The 13,783-nt window shown below is 45.8% G+C and overlaps 1 protein-coding gene across 1 annotated transcript in view; it reads left to right on the forward strand.

The window, feature by feature from the left end:
* Nucleotides 1-13,358, forward strand: part of LOC310850073 (uncharacterized protein) — a 30,254-nt gene extending 16,896 nt beyond the window's left edge. Inside the window, exons 9-16 of the mRNA XM_083751180.1 lie at nucleotides 4,614-4,664; nucleotides 5,734-5,793; nucleotides 6,515-6,550; nucleotides 8,528-8,560; nucleotides 10,337-10,372; nucleotides 11,175-11,207; nucleotides 11,472-11,504; nucleotides 13,079-13,358. Coding sequence (XP_083607306.1) covers nucleotides 4,614-4,664; nucleotides 5,734-5,793; nucleotides 6,515-6,550; nucleotides 8,528-8,560; nucleotides 10,337-10,372; nucleotides 11,175-11,207; nucleotides 11,472-11,498 — 276 coding nt within the window. The 3' untranslated portion in view covers nucleotides 11,499-11,504; nucleotides 13,079-13,358. The remainder of the gene's footprint in view (nucleotides 1-4,613; nucleotides 4,665-5,733; nucleotides 5,794-6,514; nucleotides 6,551-8,527; nucleotides 8,561-10,336; nucleotides 10,373-11,174; nucleotides 11,208-11,471; nucleotides 11,505-13,078) is intronic.
* The last annotated feature ends 425 nt before the right edge of the window (nucleotides 13,359-13,783 follow it).

A 13,783-nucleotide genomic window follows, 5' to 3' on the forward strand; every position in this document is an offset into this window, starting at 1 on the left:
ATCTGAACAGCCACAATTTGCGCACTTGTTGTTTGTGCTCTGCTAGTTGGTAGCAGCTGTTTGCAGGAAGAAACCATTTAGAAAGGGAAGAGGGGGAGAGATCAGACAAATAATCCCCCCCCCCCGTCTCTCTTTTGCTGGCTGGCTGCAGCCATTTTAAGAAGAAACCATGGCAAGAGAGGGAGGGGAGATCACTGATTAGACATGTTCCCATAGGAAATATTGGAGATTGCCAGCTCATTATGCAAAACACTCGCCCCTAACCAACAATTTATTGGGAACTCATTTTGTTCTTTAAGTGGGACCTCATGTCACACTGAACATATATATGATTCTGGGAAGTATTCTAGGTTAGTGGTGTGCTTTTCTTATGAACCTCCAAGAATTTCCAATACTCCAAATGCAATTCAAGTACAGTGGTACCTTGGGTTACAGACGCTTCAGGTTATAAACTCCGCTAACCCAGAAATAGTACCCCGGGTTAAGAACTTTGCTTCGGGATGAGAACAGAAATCACATGGCGGCAGCAGGAGGCCCCATTAGCGAAAGTGGTGCTTCGGGTTAAGAACAGTTTCAGGTTAAAAACAGACCTCCGGAATGAATTATGTACTTAACCTGATGTACCACTGTACTGCAAAGGGTCTGCCCATTGACTTTTCTCTTCCAAAAGCAATGCAAAATAGAAATGTTGCCTTGACTAGAAACTTTACCATCTGGCAATTGAAACAGCAATGGAATGTATCGCCACACAGGAGGACGGCTTACCTGATCTCCCAGCAGCTGAATCCCCACCTCCTTCTGGGAAGAAATGGGGAGGGATGAGCTGGTGAGGAGGTCAGCATGGTGCAAATGTACTGGAGGATCTGATCCCATGATCCTGCTGGCAGGTTTGTCCTGCACCTGCCCCTCTATCACCCCACCCCCAATTACTCTTGCTAAGTAGCAGCAACTCAGCTGTCAAGAGGTCAGGTGAGTGCTGCTGCCCGCCATGGCACACACTACTGAGCACAGCTAGGGGCAAGATAAAACTTTGCCGACTGGAGAATGCTGGTTTCTTCATGCAATGAGAAACCAAAGTAAATGGGGGTGGACCTATGAATATGCGCATTAACAGAGATAATTCTCCTGCTCCCCTTGTAGGCCATGTTGTCTGTTCTTTCCACAGGTGATGATGATCAGGAAGGTGGTGGTGGTGCTGCTGCGATAAGAAACTCTCCCTTTTAATTCCAGGGCAATTCTGAGGGCACGGTTAAGCATGTGGCCCCATCACCATATTTCCTCTGCACACACAAGTAGGCTGTGAGGAAGCCTAAAGTATCCCATCAAAGCTGGATTTTAAACAAAACATCTAAAGAAGGCTCATAAGTGATTCAAATTCTACTATGTGTTGTCAAAGAAGAGCTAAATGTCATTTCCTGTCTTCCATGTACAGAAGGATTAATACATTTCCTTTCCTTTGTAGGGATTGCTTGAGAAGCTTTCGGTAAGAAACCATACATTGTAGCCCTTGTAATGTTAGTTCCTTCAGTCTTGGTTTTCCTGGGCATCAGGACAGTAGAAGAAACTATCTAATATATCTCTTATTAGGGTGCTACTCATTTATCTGATATTAGGTAAAGGTAAAGGGACCCCTGACCATTAGGTCCAGTCGCAGATGACTCTGGGGTTGCGGCGCTCATCTCGCTTTATTGGCTGAGGGAACCGGCGTACAGCTTCCGGTCATGTGGTCAGAATGACTAAGCCACTTCTGGCGAACCATAGCAGTGCACGGAAACGCTGTTTACCTTTCCAATGTAGCGGTACCAATTTATCTACTTGCACTTTGTGCTTTCGAACTGCTAGGCTGGCAGGAGCAGGGACCGAGCAATGGGAGCTCACCCCATCGTGGGGATTCGAACCGCCAACGTTCTGATCGGCAACCCTAGGCTCTGTGGTTCAACCCACAGCACCACCCGCGTCCCTATATCTGATATTATCACAGTGCAATTGCATAGAGAGTATGACAAGAGACTCCCTGTGCTTTTCAGCATACATTTCCCACCCCACTGAGGCTCTTTTAACTACTGTTGTTTGGGTCTCTGTTCACCTTTCCCAATTTATTTAATTCATGTCTTTGCAAACCACCCTGGGTACGATGACTGAAGGGCAGAATAATAGTAATGGTAATACTAGTAGTAATAGTAATAATACTTTGAAGGCTGACACCATAAAAATGTGAAGTGAACTTTATGTGCCACTTGTTAAAAAGGCTAAACCTTGAACATGACTCCAAAACAAATTGGCAGCCTGGCTCAGTTCTTTGAAGATAACTGTAATATGCTGGCAGGATCTCACTGCTTCATATCGTCCAGCATTTCTTCAATGAAAATAGAGGGACATCCTAACAAAAAGTGGGACATTCTGGGATCAAATCAGAAACCAGGACGGGTTATTTAAATCAGGGACACCCCTGGGAAATAGGGACACTTGGAGGATCTGCTGCTTTCAGTACTGGGGGCATGAGCACCAGACATACCAATTGTGTCCTGCAGGAGGCAGGAGCTAAATATATATCAGCTCCCCCCTTGCAGGTGCCCATACAGATTCAAGCTATTTCCACGGTGGGACAGCAGTGTGTGTTTCGTCATTGGAGACAGTGAAAGTGACAGAGATGTTGCTCCATCTATCCTCTCCATGTGCTAGACCTAATAATAGGATACTGGTCCCTGTGCTCTTATTGTTGTGAAGCCAGAAGTAATCCTGAAAGATTTTCGGAAGTCCTATAACATCACCCAAGGAGACCTCAAATGCATTCCAAGTTCTCAGTGTCCTGGGAAATACATAAAGTTTAGAAAGGAGGAAGACCTTCCCAGACTGTTTAGGTGAAGGTTTTATCTCCCACAACATAAATGGCCTGGGGTATGGTCTGGAGACACATGAAGGCTCCACCTAACTGAAGTTAAGCAGTTCTGAGTGGGTAAAGGGGAGTGAAACTATGGCATTTGCAATCACAGGATGTAATGTTGACCATCAATTTGGATCATTATAAATGGGGAGAAGACAAGTACATGGAGGTTAAGGCTATCCATAAATGTTCATCATGATGCTACCAGAGGCCTTATGCCTGTAGATGATAGTTGCTGAGGAACTAGAGCAGGAGGCTTCTATTGTCCTCTTGTTCTACATGTGAGGTTCTAATAGGCACCCACTTGGCTGATGTGAAAAGAGGATGATAGACCTGAAAGGCCTGGGGTATGATCCAACTGACTCTTTGTCGATTCTTAGAGAAACTTGCCTTTCTGTAAAGATCTTTCTTTTTACTTCCTTGTAGGCAATGGCCCCTATGCTAGCTGGTGGTGGAGGTGATGGCGAGGTAGGTCGTGGAGGGGTAGGGCACAATCCTTTTTCATTTCAGGGCAGATCTTGCCATGAAGTCAGATGTCAATCTGAAGCATCATCACCATCATCCTTATTCTGGACATGACTTGCTTGTTGAGGGAAACCACCATGAAACCATGTGTTTAGCCGCCCCCTCCCCAAACCATACTCATGCTCCCTCCTGGTCAGTATGCTGAGCACATGCATGGAACCTCCAGCAACATAGGCAACATGCAGCCCTCAGAAGACCGCAGTACCAAAGTGGTGATGTGGCTTGAATGATGAACTGGGAGTTTAGAGTTCAAGTCCCCATTCTCTCATGAAGCATACTGGATGACAATGTGCCAGTAACAGTCTCTCAGCCTAACCTGCCTCACATTCTCCTCTAAAACACTGCCTTCCCACATTTCCCTCTCTCTCAGTCCAGATTTTCCCATATTCTCTCCTTTAGGGAGTACACTTGGTCTGGGGGAAAAAAATGTGTATTGAGGATGGGGTGTGGGAAGGCAGTGATTTAGAGGAGAATGTCACATGGAAAATGGAGAATTTGTGGAGAACTTTATGTGCCACTTGTAAAAAGGGCTCAACGTTGAACATGATGACTGAAGGGCAGAATAATAATAATAATAATAATAATAATAATAATAATAATAATAATAATCTGTACTAAATGCATGTACAGTGGTACCTTGGTTGTCAAACTTAATCCATTTTGGGAGTCCATTCGACTCCCGGAACTGTTTGAAAACCAAGGCGTGGCTTCCAATTGGCTGCAGGAGATTCATGCACTGTATCGGAAGCCACAGAAGCCACATAGGACATTCAGCTTCCAAAAAAAGTTTGCAAGCCGTAACCCTCAGTTCCGGATTTGCGGCGCTCAGGAGCCAATTTGTTCAGGAGCCAAGCTGTTCAACAACCAAGGTACCATTGTACATGAATTGGTTGAGCCAATGCAGTGTCCGCTGTTTAGGGCAGGGCCAGCAGCACAGATCCTATTCCCCCCTTGTTTATATGTGTGTGAGAAACATGGTGAGAGGAGGAAACAGGGAGGGTGTCATACGTCCGTAAGTCCTTTCAGGAGCCACCACTGGCAGCAGTCCACTTTAGACGGGACAGCACAATGTGGCCCTCAGCTAGGGTCAACTGCAGAAGGCAGGTTTCTTCACCCAATAATGAACCAAATCACACAGTGCACACCCAAGAAGGAGATGTGGACATGTGCATTACAGAAGATTATGTTTTTCTCCCTGTTGTAGAGCATGATACCTTCAGGTGGCAGTGGTGATGAAAAGGAAGGTGGCGGCTCAGTAAGGGAATAACTGGTTATGGAGCCAGGAGTTCTTATTAAACATTTGTTCAGACATCATTATTCAGATACTTGTTGCTTCTCCCCAAGTGCATTCTAAGGCTGCAACCCTAACCCCATTCAACTGGGAGTAAGCCCCACTGAATTCAATATGGCTTACTTCTGAGTAGACATTTACTTGTTCAGTGCTACTGAGTTTCTCAAACGTCCTCCAGGAAGGAATGCCTTCTAACCAAGTCACTGCAAAGTAAAAAGCCTACACAAACTCCTTCTGCAAAAAAGAAATAGACACAAAGACTAGCATGGGATGCAAAGAGAGAGCCAACTATGAGGGGTGTGGTTTGCATAAGAAGGGGTGAGGCAAGGGACCCACTGAAACCCTATTGCCTAAGGGGCCATGGAAACCTGGATCTGACCCTACAAGGTCTGACAACACAACAGCAGTTACTGATGCAAATGCAACTCCATCATAGGGCAGAGAGCAGAGTTCTTTGCCTGACAACAAAATACATTGGTGCTAACTCCAGGTGTCTGTGGTGGGTCTTTGGCACCCCCAATAATCTACATAGGCACCATCTCTATGGAGCCCTGAGTGCCTCAGCCTCCTCAATATTTGTAGCACGGGACCAAGCCCCTTCAATGAAGAGGGGAGCTGACCACTCACCCGATCCCCGCCAACACAGTGACCAGTCCAAGGCCACCACTACAAGGCCTCCAGTGAGGCCCACCACAGACACAGCCCTGGAAACACACCTGCAGCCACAGTAGGCCCCAATGAGGGCCCCATGGCAGATGCAGAGGTTCAGTCAGTGCAGTGGCAGCAGAGGACCAGTGGACACGAGGCAGCGGGTGGTGGCTGGTGGAGGCTGAGCATGGAGCCCAGTGTAATGCGCATGTGATGTGTGAGCGATGTCAGGATGTCACATTGCACATGCATGCGCTGCTGGACACCCACAATCTGGGGTACAAGTCAGCACCTCTGACAAAATATAAAATCATATAGGATATGCCCAAGATGGAGGCACCAAAATCAGTGTTAGAGAAGAATTCTGTGTTTTCTTTTTCTTTAGGGCCTAATGGCTTTGGTTGGAGGAGGAAGAGGAGGAGGAGGAGGAGGAGCTGCGTTATCGGTAAGATGCCTTCCATTACATGGACTATGAAGACAATAGTTTTATCGCAGAATGAATGCCCTTCCTAAGTAATAATGTTGGCTCCTCCCAATATCTTTCCCCCAGTTACTTTGTGCTCTGTTAATGAGTATACAATGTGCACAACAAACTTCTCTATCCTGGCTGGCAGACCTATAGAAAAACATGAAATGGCCTCAGGAGTGAACATTTGTAAGTAAGTTTCAGAAGGCACTTAGGTTGTCTTTGCTAAATGTATTAGGTGACTAACAAACTGAATAAATTAACAAAACAACAACAACAAATCCTGAAAAGTTGAATGCAAGGTTCTTCTCCGGCCATCAGCTAAGCGACTTGCCACTTTACTCTATTTTGTGTATGTGTTAGGGGGTCCAGAGCATAGCCCCTGCAGAAATGGGGAGTCTCCTGTATAGGAAGCTGGCATATGCCCCTTCAGGCTATGTGTCTAGTCCTGAGAATGCAGAAAACTGGAGATAGATACATTTACAGCAGGCATGTCCAACTGGTCAATCACGCTCTACCTGTCATCCTCACCCCAAAAAGCTCAACAACTCTGGTCAATCCAATGGATAGATCACTGCCAGTTTTTTAATAGCTGGAGTAGATCGCAGTCTCTTGGGAGTTGGACGTGCCTGATTTACAGCGTGAGGTGTTATATGTCCATCAGCCAGAGAAAGATTAATGTCTTTTCTTCCTTTTGTAGAGTCTAATGTCGATGTTTGGAAATGGCGGTGGTGCAGTAAGACATTTTCCATTACCTTCTCCCATTCCCCCCCCCCATTTTTTGGGTGTGGGAGGAGGGGTAGTCAGAATTAATCCTAAAATGTAACTGACACCTGTATGGTGAGGCATGTTGCATCATTGCAAAACATGCCCTTCAGTTGAGATTTCTGCATTGCACAGGGTTGGGCTTCCAATTCTACAATTCTATGAATCCATGATTCTATGAATCCTTACAGACAGTAAGGACAGTTTGGGGCCTGGTAGCCTACAAGCTACTTACCATATTTTTCGCTCCATAGGGCGCACCGGACTATAGGGCGCACCTAGTTTTTAGGGGAGGAGGAATAAAGGGGGAAAAATTTCCCCTCCCCAAAGGGCAAAGAAGCCAAGACAGCGAGCGGGATCCATCCCGTTGGCTGTCTTGGCTTCCTTTTTAGCTGCGCGCAATCTCTCCAGCTGGGAGAGGCTGTGCACGGCTTTGGCAGAAGCCAAAACAGGGAGTGGGATGGATCCCGCTCGCTGTCTTGGCTTCGTTTTTAGCCGTGGGGATGGGGCGGGAGAAGCCCGAGCTTCCCCTGACCCCAGCCCCCAGAACAGGTCCGGGATCGGCGGCAAGGTTGCGCCGGAGCTTGCGGGGCTGGGGGTGCACTCTGAAGGCTTGCAGATAGCTGCCTGAAGCCCGGGGAGTGCAGCGGGAGTTGGCGCTGCGCTCCCTGGACTTCAGGCTTCAGGCTGCTATCTGCAAGCCTTCGGAGCGTGGGGGGGGGAAAACTCCTGCTATGCTCCAAAGGCTTGCCGATAGCTGCCTGAAGCCTAGAGAGTGAGAGGGGTTGGTGCACACTGACCTCTCTCGCTCTGCAGGCTTCAGCGAAAGCAACGCAAAGCCTCCAGAGTGCAGAGGGACTGCTCCCTCTGCGCTTCAGAGGCTTCCCGTTGCTATCGCTGAAGCCAATTAGCCTGCATTCGCACCATAGGACGCGCACACATTTTCCCTTCCCCAAATATGGTACTTCCATGTCTGTAGCACGTTAAGTATACTCTTTTCAGCTCTAATGTTCCTCCCCACCCTCGGTATTTCTTGGGTAACCATGCTCCTTTTCCCACGACCACCCCTTCCCCTATTGTTCCTATTGGGTATTGTTGTACCCAATCCACAATAGTAATGATTTTAATTCTGTGAGAATCACTGCAGCTATCATTCTTCAAAAGAAGTGGCCACGCCAGCAAACTGCATTCAGCTTTGGCAGAAAATGAAAATGTTTTGTTTTCCTTTGTTTTTAAATCAAACTTCAAAGAAGGAAAACCACTGGATGTATCTGTGTACAGGTCGGCTGACTTAATCTACACTAGATGCCGGCAAATTTCATCCACATATGTGAAAATGAAAAATAAGCTATTATTAGATCCCCCATTATAGTGAATGAGGAGAAAACAGACTTGTTTTTAACAAACCTTATTTCATTATTGAGAGTCTAATCATATAGGAAAGACACAGAGAGGCTCTGAAACACATCAGGCTTCTTCCCAAAATCTACAGATACAAGTTGCCCCTTCTATCTAGTGCACACGCCTAGCATTTACACCCCACCTTTCCTCAAGTTGCTCATGCTGAATAGTATAGGAAGACTGAAGTCACCACTCCTAGTTCCAATAACTGTTTGCCCTCTAGAGGCAACCAGAATTTGACAGCTGAAGCAAGTACTTCAGCCTGGTAGCATGGTCAGCTCTGATCCTTTATTACTATTTCATGTATTTCATTGGATTCCCAGCTCTAGTCTCTCCTGATTCTCCATTCCAGTTTTGAGGTTTGCCTTTTCATTACTATCCAAATGGCTCAAGAAACAGATGTACCTTCTGAACAAGCAAAGGGCCATATTTTATGTCCCTTATATTCCTTTGGTGCCCCATCTGCCCCCATTCTATTGGCATGATTGATCTCGAGAGGAAGAAAAGCACTCCTGGCTAATATATTCCCTATCTCTTTTCATTGCAGGCTGGAGCAGAGAAACAAGAGGCAAGAGGAAAGGTAAGACACTCTCAAGAGTCATCTCCCTGACTTTCAGGCCCATCATAATGGATTTGAGAAGGAGTGGAGATTCATACACACAAGAAACTACTTGGAGAAATTAATGGAATATACACACTTCCTTTGCATGCAGTTTTCCCCAATATGCCTTTGTGTACATTAGTTGCTCTAATATGCACATGTGTGTGTTCATTTCATTTGCACTTTTTACAAAGCAAACAAGCACATTCCTTGGTAAAAGAATTGCATCGCATAATTCAGAGAAGTACGGATTTTGAAGGGTAGCTGTTTATTGCTTGTTTATTGGTCCGTGAAATTTGAATTAGATAGGTTTGCCTGAAAATGTGAACCAAATGAATTTCTCCCTCTCCCTTCCACAACGGAGACCCTTAAATGAGACAAGGTGTAGCCTGGCTATTGCAGGAGGAGGTGAGAAATCTGATTCCTTTCTCATTTTAAGGCCAGCCTCCCCAGCTCACACTTTCTGAAGCAAGACGCAAACCAAAACACAGCCATCCCCCAAAATTTGGATGTCACATTTTGCAATGCAGTTATCCCACATGCATGGTGGAAGTGTGCCTAAGAATGCATCTACTACTGAAAGCAGCATACAAAATTGGAGAAAATTGGTTTCCAAAAATGCGAGCTGGGGAAATTGCATAGGAAAACAATGTATATTAGGAGAAATTAGCTGCAAATTGCTGGTGGTGCATTTTCATGAGCACTTTCAATAGTAGTAGTTGCAAACCGATGTGGACATATGGAAAATTGAACTTCCTATGCAAAAAATGAGGAACTGAAATGGACAGAGTTGCCCATGCCAAATTGCAGATCATGTTGGCTTGCAGAAGAGAGCAGGAAAGGTGAAAGCATGCAGAGCAGCCTCACTTTTCCTAGTTCAAGGATGGGAAAACCTTTTCAGTCCTAGGCAACTTTCCAGGGGCCACATGCAGTGGTGCACAGTGCCAGAGATAAAGGTGGGCAGAGAAACCAATGTTAATTTTACCTTTGTATACGAAGCTGATGGAATATGCAGAACTTGATAAACTGCCTGGGAAGATCAGATATCTACGAGATCAAAAGTTCATCGAGGACTGGGGAAAATTAACTGAATACTGGGGATGTATAAGTGATAATGGAATAACATTAGTGGCATTTAAAGAAGCTCTGTAATAGCATAAGAAATATTGTAAAAAAGCAAAATAGAAGAGGGGGGGTAGGTTTAAAGGCAATACCAAAATCTGGAAATGTGTATTTAAAAAAATTAGAATTTGGATGATTGGCAGAGAAGCCGAAGGAAGTCAAAACCGAAAATTTTAATAGAAATAGCAATGTGGTATGAATATATGGAAAATTAATAAAATATATATATATTTTTTAAAAATACCTTTGTATAGGAAACTGGTTTCTGCGTGCATATACTCCTCCCTGTCCTTCATCCAGGCATACAAAATGCTTCACCAGAGTTAAAGGACACATGGCAGCCAGGCAAAAAGATTTGGGTGCAAATTAGAGGGGTGTGGCCTGGGGAGAATTTGGAAGGACAGATAGAGAGGGGGGGCAGTGGTGGAGTTTAATGCTCCGGCACCCGGGGCGGAGAGCAGGCGCGGGTGTGGCTGGCATGCACCCGGGGGGCTTCTGAACAAGCAAAGGGCCGTATTTTCTATCCCTTATATTCCTTTGGTGCCCCATCTGCCCCCATTCTATTAGCATGATTGGTCTCGAGAGGAAGAAAACACTCCTGGCTAATATGTTCCCTATCTCTTTTCATTGCAGGCTGGAGCAAACAAGAATAAAAAGGCAGGAGGAAGGGTAAGACACTCTCAAGAGTCACCTCCCTTACTTTCAGGCCCATCGTAATGGATTTGAAATGGAGTGGAGATTCATACACACGTCCATATGCATTTCTCCAAGAAACTACTTGGATAAATTAATGAAATATACACACTTCCTTTGCATGCAGTTTTCCCCAATATGCCTTTGTGTACATCAGTTGCTCTAATATGCACATGTGTGTGTGTTCATTTCATTTGCACTTTTTACAAAGCAAACAAGCACATTCCTTGGTAGAAGAATTGCATCGCATAATTCAGAGTAGTGCGGATTTTGAAGGGTAGCTGTTTATTGCAAGTTTATTGTTCCGTGAAATATGCTTATACTCCTCCATGTCCTTCATCCAGGCATACAAAATGCGTCACCAGAGTTAAAGGACATGTGGCAGCCAGGCAAAAAAATTTGAGGTGCAAATTAGAGGCAGTGAGGGGTGTGGTCTGGGGAGAATTTGGAAGGACAGAGAGATAGGTGGGGGGGGGAGTGGAAGAGCTTCATGTTCTGGCACTGGGAGTGGAAAGCAGGCGGGGGCGTGGCTGGCGTGCGTCCCGGAGGCATGGTGCATCACCTGCAGGGGTGTGGCGTGCCGTTGGTGGGGGCATAGTGCCCAGCATGGGGGGGGGCGGCCACTCCCCTGCCCCCCTCTTCCTCTACCAGTGGGGGGGGGCACATTTGGCCTCCAGGCCTGAGGTTCAGCACCTTCCTTACTTGTCAGGACCAAAGCCAATGTTTCCATTCTTCTCGCAAGCCTGGAAATAATTATGGCTTATTTTCTTCTTTTTAGGGTGCCGGTGGCAATAGACAACAAGGGAGAAGGGTGAGTACATATCATGGGGAATAGCATCAGTTCTTCCAGAAGTGCTCCAGGGAACCAGCTTAGGCCTTTTCACATGTTTTGTGCAGGATTGCCGTGAGCAATGCCAGGGAGCAAAGCTCCGCCCCAATGCCACACCTTTCCACTGGCCCCGCCCCTTTGGTGCATAGAGCTGCTCAGATGTAGCTGATCTATGTGGCTGGGACCCCTATGTCTATTCTGGGGCATATTCTTTCGGTTGTTTGAATTTCTGACTTTGCATTGCAGAAGTGGAAAAAGCCACAGCAGCAGTAAAGTCATGTGAGTATCAAATATGCCTATAATGGCATTGCCTCTTCCTTTCTCCTTGTGATGTATCATAGAATTCAAAGGGGACCCAAGGGCCACCTAGTCCAATGCCCTGCAAATCAGGAAGTACAGTTAAATAAGCCTAGGTGGATGCCCCTCCAACCTCTGTTTAAAAACTTCCAGTGAAAATTTGCTCAGTAAGAATTGGGCAACTACCGTATGTTTCACCCTATAGGGCGCACCGGCCCATAGGGTGCACCTAGGTTGTTGGGTTTTTTTGGAGGGGGGGAAATAAAGAAAAAAAAATTACCCCTGCCCAAAACTAGGTGTGCCCTATGGGCCGGTGCACCCTATAGGGCAAAAAATACGGTAGTATAGGGCTCCCAAGGCTTGCGGATAGCTTCCTGAAGCTTGCATTCGCCCCATAGGATGCATTTTTGGAGGGGGAAAAGTGCGCCCTATAGGGCGAAAAATACAGTAATTAGGTTTGTTCTTTTAAAACTGCTGATTTTGATACATTTCATGCCTACTCATTTATCATTTTTAAATTTATTTTGTGGCCAAGGTTTTAAAAACCAACATTGCACTCCTATGCATATCTACTCAGGAGTAAGTTCCACTGAGTGGAGCATAGGAAGCTACCTTATACTGAGTCAGGTCATTGGTCTATGTAGTTCTTAGTATCATTTGAGAAGGCAGAGGGCCTTCTCAGCAGTGGCACCTTCCCTGTGGGACACCCTCCCATCAGTTGTCGAGGAGATAAAGAACTACACAACTTTTAGGAGACATGCGAAGGCAGTCCTGTATCAGGAAAGTTTTTTTTATTTTTGACATTTTATTATGTTTTTATATATTGATGGAAGATGACCAGAATGGCTGGGGGAACCCAGCCAGATGGGTGAGGTGTTGTTGTTGTTATTGTTGTTGTTGTTGTTGTTGTTTACCAACTGACAGCAGCTTTCCAGGATTTCTGATGGGGTTATCTCCCAGCTGGGAACTTTTGCATTCAAGGCATGTGTTCTATCACTGAGCTGTGGCCCTCCTGCATTGACAGCCCTGAAGAGTCTAGAGTAGAGTGATGCTTCTGTGCATTCATTTGCCTGTAAGATGAAGGGCCCCAAAAGCTCTCTCTTGGAGGATGAGATTTGACCTCATGATCTGTTCACTCCAGGTCATAGCTGCCAACTAGTGGGGGGACTTGGCTGTGGGTTCCAACAGTGCAGGTTCCGATGTAACGTCCGGTTTTTACTGAAAGTCACACTGGAAGCCCAACGTGACTTCCAAGGCAACGTCGGAGGCCCTGCCAGGCTTCTGACACAACCTCCGGTACAAACCAAACTCACATTGGAAGTCTTGGACATGATCGCCAAGGCCCCGTGAGGCCTCAGACGTGATCTCAGAAGCCAGGCCTCAGAAGCACCTCAGTAGCTTGCTGATTAATGTGATGTTGTGACATCATGACTTCACAACGTCATGTTACGTCATGGATGCCATTGGGCACCCATAACCTAGGGCCCAAGTTGGCACCCCTACATTTTTTGCAGTCATTTTCTTTTATGACTTCTTCCCCTCTCGTCTTTTTCCAGGATGTCTGAAATAGCCCAGAGCAAGAGCTAACAGATCAGAAACCAAAGGAGCTAATTGGGACACCAGCTGGCACACCTTTCTCCCTTCCTCCAGAAAGACAAGAAACCTACGTACATGTCTGCAAAATTAACAGAGTCCATTCCATCAAAGAAAACAGAACATTCGACCTAAACAAATCTTGGTTTGGGGTGATTTTACTTTGGTGTCTTTAATTAACTATTCCGTTGTCCTTGGTCCTGGAAAATATTTCATGCAAATAAAACTGAAACCCCAATTGCACAGACATGGTTCTTAATTTGTTTTATTGAGGAGTAGACGATGCTGACATGAGCCTTGATTGTACTCCTAAATCTCGATTTTTATGAAGGTTGTCTTATTCTCTCTGCTACAGCTGTACCATTGCTAGAAAAGATAGCTGCTCACTCCTCTTCTGCTGAGCTGTAGTGCCACCAGTAGGCAGCAGGCAGTAATGTACCGTATTTTTTGCTCTATAAGACACACCAGACCACAAGACGCACCTAGTTTTTGGAGGAGGAAAACAAGGGGAAAAAAATTCTGAATCTCAGAAGCCAGAACAGCAAAAGGGATCGCTGCGCAGTGAAAGCAGCAATCCCTCTTGCTGTTCTGGCTTCTGGGATAGCTGTGCAGCCTGCATTCGCTCCATAAGACGCAGACACATTTCCCCTTACTTTTTAGGAAGGAAA

The sequence above is a fragment of the Podarcis gaigeae genome, assembly GCF_964106915.1.
Source record: "Podarcis gaigeae genome assembly, chromosome: 8".
Classification (NCBI taxonomy): Eukaryota; Metazoa; Chordata; class Lepidosauria; order Squamata; family Lacertidae; genus Podarcis; species Podarcis gaigeae.